This window comes from Lactuca sativa, chromosome 5 (assembly GCF_002870075.4).
Source record: "Lactuca sativa cultivar Salinas chromosome 5, Lsat_Salinas_v11, whole genome shotgun sequence".
Classification (NCBI taxonomy): domain Eukaryota; kingdom Viridiplantae; phylum Streptophyta; class Magnoliopsida; order Asterales; family Asteraceae; genus Lactuca; species Lactuca sativa.
The window spans coordinates 265,422,256-265,430,992 of record NC_056627.2 but is presented as its reverse complement, the minus strand read 5'-3'; the positions used below and the strand labels follow the sequence as shown (position 1 = coordinate 265,430,992).

Below are 8,737 nucleotides of genomic sequence, written 5' to 3'. Positions count from 1 at the left end.
TCAATCATTGAATACCAAACACTACAATATTGAATTTTCCATCATGTGTCGATTTTTTGGACTTGGATTACTCCTTTTGATGCAACAAAACAAAAGCCAACACTTTGCAAAAGGCGCATACACAAAGGTAGCATCACTTTCGAAGACTAGTGACTGATCAAATATATTTACATTTGTTATAGTTTAACTTTAACACATTAACATTCGTGTAAATCAAAGTAACTGTAAATATATTTGATTAATGTAAAAATGATGATATAGTTCAAGAAGACATACATGAGCTGCCATTGTTACAGAGGAGGATGGCATGTCATTCAGAAGCTTCATTGTTTTAATTATTAGTGACTTTAGATAAAACCCATTTGAATTATTAGTTAAAAAGTCAAAATTTTGGAGAATCAATAATGGTTTTAGGCTTACTCTGTTTCAAAACACGTCCTCTGGTCTTGAGGGATCTTGATTTTGTTGTCCTTCTTGTTGTAGTTGATGATGTAATGTTAAGAATATGTGGTCTTTATCGCAATTAATGATGATTCATTAAAGTGGGTCCATCTCCAATTCTCCTATTTCTTTTTTGAAGTTTGAAGCAAACATGGAATCATTTGTTTACAGGCACGAGTACTGTAAGAGGTATTCTTCAATCTTCACACGTGTGCACACCTACTGTTCGATGATTTTCCTCTGCGACTTTCTTTAAAATGTGCTTTGTTAGCGACAATCTACGTATCAAAAAGCTTGCGTTTTTCTGTTTATGATTGAAACCTTTTGTATGTTTTTAATACAATTCACATTCCAGATTTCATTTGTTTGAAAATTTTGAAAAATCAAGTTTTTCTATTGAACCTATTTCTCTTCTTTAAATGTATAGAGAGCGAAGAATCTATGACCATAAGAACACAAATTTCACAGCTCCTCGGCATATGAAAATGGTGAGATTTATTGATTTTTTTTTTTTAGTATTTCAATCAGTACAAGTCTTGATTTTAGTATTGAATCGTTCGATAGTCAATGAAACAGGAAAAACATCGCAAAGAACACGGAGAAATTCAATTCCAGAACACCAAAGACTCGCTAAACAAAGAGGTAAAAATTCGAACTTTCATTAATTCTCTTACGTTCAATAATCATCTATTTGGGATCTTTTATCAGATTTTACAACTTCAAAAGGAACTCAAGGATCAGTTCATAATACGCAAAGAATTGGAGAAAGCAACAGTTAATCAACCTCATTTACATGATCCCATCAATCAAGATTTACTTCCGAAGGTAAAAAAAAAACTCATTTTGCGCATATATTTATCAAAAATTCATTCTTTTAAGATCGGTTCCCCTGCTAATCAGCCCGTTAAAGATCTGATCAAGGAGATATCTATACTGGAATTCGAAGTTAAGCATTTGGAAGAGCATCTCCTCTCAATGTACAGAAAAGCTTTCCAAGAATACATAAATCCATCACCAAAGAAATCAATTGAGGATTCTCATGTTCTTCGAAGCCACTCTTCACTTTCCTTAAGAGCCAAAGCTCTTGAAAAAACTGTTCATGAAGCTCTAGAGTCGTACCATTCATTGCCATTAGCAATGCTAGAGGTAACTTAACAAGCAATCAATCTTTAAGGACTAGTCAGAAGGACAAAAGTTGCAGCTTTTGTATCCTCCCCAAAAAGGTGAACAATATAGGACATGAGCAGATGAACTAACTCTAGAGTCTACACGCTACTCAAAAATTGCAATTTTTTTTTTTTTATCTTGGAATCTTGAGTCAAGCATTACAATTTGAATTCTTATATATATCATAATATTGATTTACCAGCGTTCTACGGATGATCTTTCAAGTGTTAGTCTGGCAGAGAATCGTGATATTTGTATGTCTGCAAATCGGCTTTCTGAGGAGATGGTGAAATGCATCTCCACCATATACTGTCAAATTGCTGATCCACCATTGTTGAGTCATGGGTTCCTTTCGTCGCCTACTGGTTCTTCACCACAAGACCAGTTTGTTTTATGGAGTCCACAATGCGAAGGTGAAACAACATGGGTACATAAGGATTTTGAAGCATCAATAGAGTTCAGTGAATCTTGGTCAAGTGTGGTTGAGGTGCAAGGTATTTGCAGAAATGATCAAAGATCGAGTAATGTTGAACATCAAGAACGAATCTTTAGGCGAGTTTCAGACACCCTTTAGGTTTTTTTATCCGAACCCATGTTTCTTTCATGCCTAATGATCTGAAAAGTGAGATCTTTTTGCAGGTCTCTAGTTTCGCAATTGGAACAAGTTGATCCTAGAAAGTTGAAGCCTGAAGAAAAGCTAGCTTTCTGGATCAATGTTCATAACGCGCTAGTGATGCATGTAAAAATCACAAATTTTTGTTTCAAGCATTTATGTGATTCTAGGGAACTTGATCCATGACAATGCTCATGTTACATTACAGGCATTCTTGATTTATGGAACTCCACGTGGTGCTTTGAAGAGGATCTCTTTGGTCTTGAAGGTAAACCTATAAGTCTTGTTTGTCTTTTCGCATAAAAAAATTAAATGATGTTCAAAAAATATTTAGGAAAATAACGACACGCTTGAAGGAAAAGTTTAATGATGATAAATTTGTAGAAGTTTTAGACTTAATGGGAAAACCTTATTTCCCAAATTTCTTGCTCTTTGTACATTAAGTCAAAAATAAAAACTTATAGTATATTGTTTATGAGATTAAGTCCGACCTCATTAAGTCCATGTCTTTATACGTGTTTCAGGCTGCATATAATGTGGGTGGTCATGTCATAAGTGTTGGTGATATCCAAAGAATGATACTAGGATGCAGGTTACCTCATCCAGGACAAGTAAGCTTCACCAATCATTAAAAATTGAAGTGTTAATCTTATGGTTCCCAATGAAACTAATGGCATTTTTCTTGCTTGTAGTGGCTTCAATCTCTACTATTCTCAAAGCCTAAGTGCAAATCCAATGGTGCACAAAAAGACTATGCGATAGATCACTCACAACCTCTCTTATATTTTGCACTTTGTTCTGGAAGCCATTCTGATCCCATGGTATGCAATTTTCGATCTTGAATTCCTAGACTGGACTGGATGAGACTGGACAAGCTTTCTAAGGCTAAATTTGATGACGATGAAAAGGAGAATGAGGACATTTATGTCCTTTTCACATACAAGAGATTGCAATCCAGACCTTGTCGTCCTATGTTTTTGGACGAGACAAAAAATTGTAACTTTTGTCCTATTTACATGTATAGTCTCAATATTTTCAGTTCAATGCATGTCAAACACAATGCAACATTTTCTTCTTGTATTGTCATGTCTTGTACTTGGTAATCATGGGCATTATTTATTTATTTATTTTTTACGTTATTTTCAGGTGCGAATCTACACACCAAAGAGCGTTTTCCAGGAACTTGAAGTGGCAAAAGAAGAGTACATTTATACAAACATTAGAATAAAAAAAGGGCAAAAGTTGTTTCTCCCAAAGCTTGTGGAAATGTACGCGAAAGAATCAAGTTTGTGCATGAACGGGTTGATGGACATGATTGAACACTATGTCCCCGAGTTTTACTTGAGGAGCTTCAAGTTGATTCGAACGGGTAAATCTTCAAAGAAGATCGAGTGGGTCCCGCATAACTTCAGTTTTCGTTATTTAATTTTCTCACAAACTGTATAAGCGAGATTACTATGCTTCTTTAGCTTATATGATCTGGAGTTGTTTATGTTTCTCTTGCATATGTAAATTTTTATAGCAAGAGATCAAAACATGAAATTGCATAATTAATTTCTATATTAAATATTTTGGTATGGTGAAAGGTGAGTTGTCTTTCTCCTTAAATTTATTGAATGGTTATAGACTTTTAGTTGCAGAGATTTGTTTTTCCTCAAAGGGGTGCAAATGGTATTTGTGTTTGATCTTAGTTCAACGTTTTTTTATTGTCCCTTGAATAACAATTTCAAAAATATTCACCGTTTATTAGAAGCCTTGCCAATGCTGTTGTTTCATCTTAGAACCCAAGTGTTTCTAATCTTTGATAATAAAATTTTCTCATATTTTTCTAATCTAGATGGATTAGTTGGTGGTGACGTTTGTTATGTGTTGAGCTTTTGTTCTAGAATCTCATTCTATGAGAAATAGAATGTATGATTATATGTTGTTCATGTTGTAAGGTTTCCATAGAATCACAAAAGTTTGATGGTATCATTACCAAGTGTTCAGATTATTTTGTATGTTGGTTGATCTTGATTGTGGTTACTAATCTATGTGTGGAATTATTAATTATATCTTCAAAAATGATAGTACTTTATTGTTGAAGGGCTAAAGTCATCAGTCGGCAAAAACTTTACTAAATGTTCCACGTGGGGATCACATTTATATTGAGAGTTGCTTTCTTTTCTTTGGCATTAAGCAAGGCCACGCAAATATGGCTTTTTTTTTTTTTTTCTAACCCTAATAATCCAATCATCGTTAAGGGAAGAAGGAGTCATTTCCACTGAACCCACTGCCACATCATTTTTTCTTTTTTATTTTTCTTCATCTTTTCGAACCTACAACACACGGAAACCTATCTTTTTGAACCCACTCAACACATTCAATTAAAAAAAAATACAAAACAATCAAATGTAAAATCTTAATTAGCAATAGAGTTATCGGCGGTACCACTCCCGTTTCAATGAGTGGATTGATTGGTTTCACTAACCCACTTCATCACATTTCTCTACTTTTTCTTTCTTAGTTTCTCTTGTACCATGTGTTTTAAAACTTATACCTTAGTTGATTTGTATTTTTTTTAATTGAGTGGGTTCAAAAAAGATAGGATTTTTGTGTGTTGTGTGTTGGAAAAAATGAAGAAAAATTAGAGACAAAAATTGATGTGGCAGTGGGTTCGGTGGGTTGAGAGGGAACGACTCCCTCCACCCTAAGAGCTTACTATAATCTTTTTGTTTAAGCTGCGTAAACTCTGTAAGTTTATAGTAGATTGACTCCTGGAAGCTTCCAGTGTTCGTAGCTTTGCATGTAAATCTTTGGTGGTGTCTTTGACAAAAGCTCTTTTTGACACTCTTATCTTTACGGTAGGAAATACATTTGAAGAGACTTATTGTTTTTCATAAGACAAAAGACTTAAAATATCTTTTTTCAAAAAAAAAAAAAAAAAAAACTTCTTCTGGTTTTGGAAGATATTTTCCAAAATTCTAACCCTTCCCTCACATGATATTTCTGATTTTGAAAAATATTATAAAATGTTTGGATCCATTGGGTATATTTCACCCACGTTTACAACAATTGGTATCAGAACTTCTAAATTTTAGTATTAGTTTATTGAGATTGTTTTATCAAGTGATTCATCATGTCTACGATGAAGCATGATATTCCCCAATTTGATCGACACATTAGGTGTCCTTTGTGGAAAGTAAAGATGATAGATGTACCGATAAAATGGATTTACACAATTCATTTTTGGGTTTTGAGAAAATGACCGCTAAATGGTCTTAAGAGGAAAAGAAGATGAAAATTTTTAAGGCTTTATGCCAAATTCGTTTGCACTTGTCAAATGATGTCTTACAAGATGTATTCAAACTTGTGGCTCTTTATGGCTAAAGTAGTTGGTTCTGATAAGTTTGACAAGTTTTCACTTGTCGAACTTCAGTGACTTCCTCGTAGCTAAAGTTTGAGTAAGTATTGATGATTAAGAACTTACCAAACAACTTCCATTTGAAGCAATGATTTAAATCTCAAAATGAGTGAAATGAGCTCTTTAGCTGAACACATATCCACATTCAAAGAGTTAGTCGATTACTTGAAGAATATGGACGTTGGATATGGAGATGAAGGCTTGGCATGTTCTTATCGTCATTATTTCACGAATCATATAGTCATTTTTATGATACTATAAATTATAGTCGTGACAGTCTAGTTTTAGATGATGTTTTGACAACTTTTTGATTCAAAAAGAGAAATGAAACATATTATAGATGGTGGTTCAAGTGTTGTGAAAGCCAAATGTTTAAATGCCAAAGTAAGAATGATAGACAAAGGTAATTACTAAGGTTGTAAAAAACGTTCGATGTTAGTTTGTCGGTGGACTAAGGTTAAAAGATTAATCTGTTAGGCGAGGATTAATCAGGGGATTAAGTGAGGACCTTAAATTGATATTTCGTTGAATTTTAAAAATTTAAATATGACTAATATCATAACAAAGTTCGTGAATACCACTAATATCGTAAAAAATATGTTAATATGATTATTGCAACCCTAATTATTCCTCAAATAGTTTCTTTTGCGATATATATATTTTTTTCAAAGTGTTAGAATTTTATCGTTTGGTGTTGTTTTGCTCATTTTGTAGACATGGATTAATCGCCAGACGCCTCTAGTCGGTTAGGTAGCGTCTAAGGATTAATAAGAGATTAATCGGAACTCAGTCAAGATTTTTTATAACACTGGTAAATACTAGAGTAAGAATGATAGACAAAAAGAGAAATGAAACAATTGTCGGATGAGAGCTATGGACATAACTTTTGGTAATGGAAATGAGATATATGATTTTTCATACTTTTAATAATGTATCATTATAGTTTGAGTTTTGAAGCGCCGATCAAAAACTGTAACCGCTCCTCGGATAGTAGTCAATCATCCGACTAACCTCATTCAACATCAACCAATGAAGATGTGACACCCGATTCCCAATACGCATTTTGATTAAGTCTTTGATTTTATACAAATGAGACTTGATTTGGGACTGGATAGCGGTATGCCTGCCATGTGGAAAAGCATGACACACTTCATTTAGGGCATGACCTGCCTTAGCTGGCAAGTTAAGGCACTAAACCCTAGAGATTTTCTCATAAAGATCCCCCTTTGCAAACCCTAGCCTCCTTTTGTGTTCTTGAGTTGATTTCATCCTTTTTATGAAACTTGAAGGTTAAGGAAGTTCTCTTTGGTGGAAGGAGGGTTGATTCCGGACTAGATCCAACAAGTTCACCATATTTCTGGACCATTATAAGTATAAAGTTCCAATCTTGATCTCTACTTCTTTAGATTTATTGTTTAGTTGGTGTTTTGATCCCTTTTTGTTCCATTTCATAATGTTCTTGGAGTTTGAAAAACTCCATAACCATATGAACATTTTGGATTGCTCTCTAGACTTTTAGAAGGTGGAAAAATGGAAGTTCATGCATTTCCATTAAACCATGCATGGGATTTTTGTCTTTAAGGTTCCATTATGAGTTAGGGTTTGAGATTTGAGAAGTTTGGACCATAGATCTGGATAAAGTTGGAAACTTTATCCATTAAGATCCTTTGGAGTTTCAGATTTGAAGGATTTAGCCTTTGGCTTGAAGGATTAAGGACTTAATAAAAAAGAGTTTGTTAAGCCATAAAACACAACACACTTTTAGAGGCCGCGACGCGCTCCTGTAAGAATCCAGACTAGTTTATCGTTTTTTGGGGTGTAGAGTTCCAGTCAAGGTTAGAACACGCCTGCCGTCGACCATTGAATTTTTGATCAATTTGACTTTTGGTCAAACTTGGAAGGATTTGAGCTGTAGACTAAGGTTAGACCTTTGATATGTTTAGGTAATTCAGATAACTGATACTTGAGCATTCACATGTGTGTATCTTAGCTTTTTTATCAGTTTTCTCATTATATCGTGTTTGACATTGTATGTATAATGTGGTAGGTTGGATGGGTACTGTTAGGGTATGTTTGTGTGTTTAGGCTGGTTAATCTACATGTTTGGTATGTGTTGGAACCTAGGGGAAGTTGGTTGTAAGCCTTCAAGCCCACTAGGAAAATGTTGGTACCTAAGGGAAGATAAATGTAAGCCTTCAAGACCCACAAGGAGAACGATTGGAAGTTCAACATGTCTTTGGGATAATTGCTTTGTGCTTATAAACCCACTGAAGTGTTGACTATGAGCTTTGTTTGTAAGCATTATTTATGTAATGTGATATATGGTACTTTTGGGAACTCACTAAGCTTTATAGTAGTTCTCGATTAAATATTTTCCAGGTAGTTCTGTTGATCTTGGAAACGACCCAATTTGACTGTACGACGTATGCATCATTACTATTTTATACTTTAGACTTCCACCGTTTTCGATGATTCTGATACATTGGATTCTATGTATTGGTTTTGTGGTTTAAAAAAAACTTGGTATTTCTATGTTTATGGAAAATGGATGCTTTACTTATGTTTTAAAAATAAAATTTTGATTTGAAATTTGGAACTTTATAGAAGAAACAATGAGTCCCCCTTGATAGGAGGTACGCATACCCACTGTCCGAACGATGTGATGCAGAAATCGGTTAAACGGACCATGATAACTTTTACCTTATCGACATTGGTCTTAGTATTCATTGACACGTGATATGACTACGACACATGCTACATTAGCAGATAATTGTTACATACGAGCAACCAAATCAAAATATTGAATATTTCTAAGGTAATTTAACTATAACGTTTTTAAAAAAAATATTGAATTTTTTGCATGTAACTTTATAAAATATTGAAAACATAGATTTTCACATACGAAACATTTGCTAAAATGTATAGTCGCATGCTAAAATATCCTACAAAATACTATAGTTTCTAATTTTCATGCTAAAAATAATAAAAAACATAGGTAGAGATAAAAAAAAAAAAAAACCGTTGGGAAAGATCCTTGTTATTTATAATAATTTTTTTAGAGAGAATTTTATGGTATTTTGTGAAAAAAAACAGTGTAAAAATGAGAAAAATGA

At 33.7% G+C, this 8,737-nt stretch overlaps 1 protein-coding gene across 4 annotated transcripts; it reads left to right on the top strand.

Moving 5' to 3' along the window:
- The first annotated feature begins 213 nt into the window (after positions 1-213).
- On the top strand, positions 214-3,806 carry LOC111878109 (uncharacterized). Of its 4 annotated transcripts, none has more exons than XM_023874629.3 (11): positions 214-630; positions 869-929; positions 1,018-1,083; positions 1,150-1,266; positions 1,342-1,587; positions 1,811-2,160; positions 2,248-2,347; positions 2,430-2,489; positions 2,746-2,832; positions 2,914-3,042; positions 3,368-3,806. In XM_023874629.3, exons 1-11 carry the CDS (start codon positions 593-595, stop codon positions 3,665-3,667), a joined length of 1,554 nt encoding a protein of 517 aa, XP_023730397.1. In that variant the 5' UTR covers positions 214-592; the 3' UTR covers positions 3,668-3,806. The 4 variants fall into 4 exon arrangements, with proteins under 4 accessions (XP_023730397.1, XP_023730393.1, XP_023730408.1 ...); XM_023874625.3 differs by having other exon boundaries at positions 215-630; positions 1,006-1,083; XM_023874640.3 differs by having other exon boundaries at positions 629-767.
- Positions 3,807-8,737: the final 4,931 nt, after the last annotated feature.

Coding starts and splice junctions, on each gene's coding strand:
- LOC111878109 (XM_023874625.3), top strand. CDS start 593: ATGGAATCATTTGTTTACAGGCACGAGTACTGTAAGAG. Junction 1,084..1,149: donor AAGACTCGCTAAACAAAGAG/GTAAAAATTCGA, acceptor ATCTTTTATCAG/ATTTTACAACTTCAAAAGGA. Junction 2,833..2,913: donor GGTTACCTCATCCAGGACAA/GTAAGCTTCACC, acceptor TCTTGCTTGTAG/TGGCTTCAATCTCTACTATT.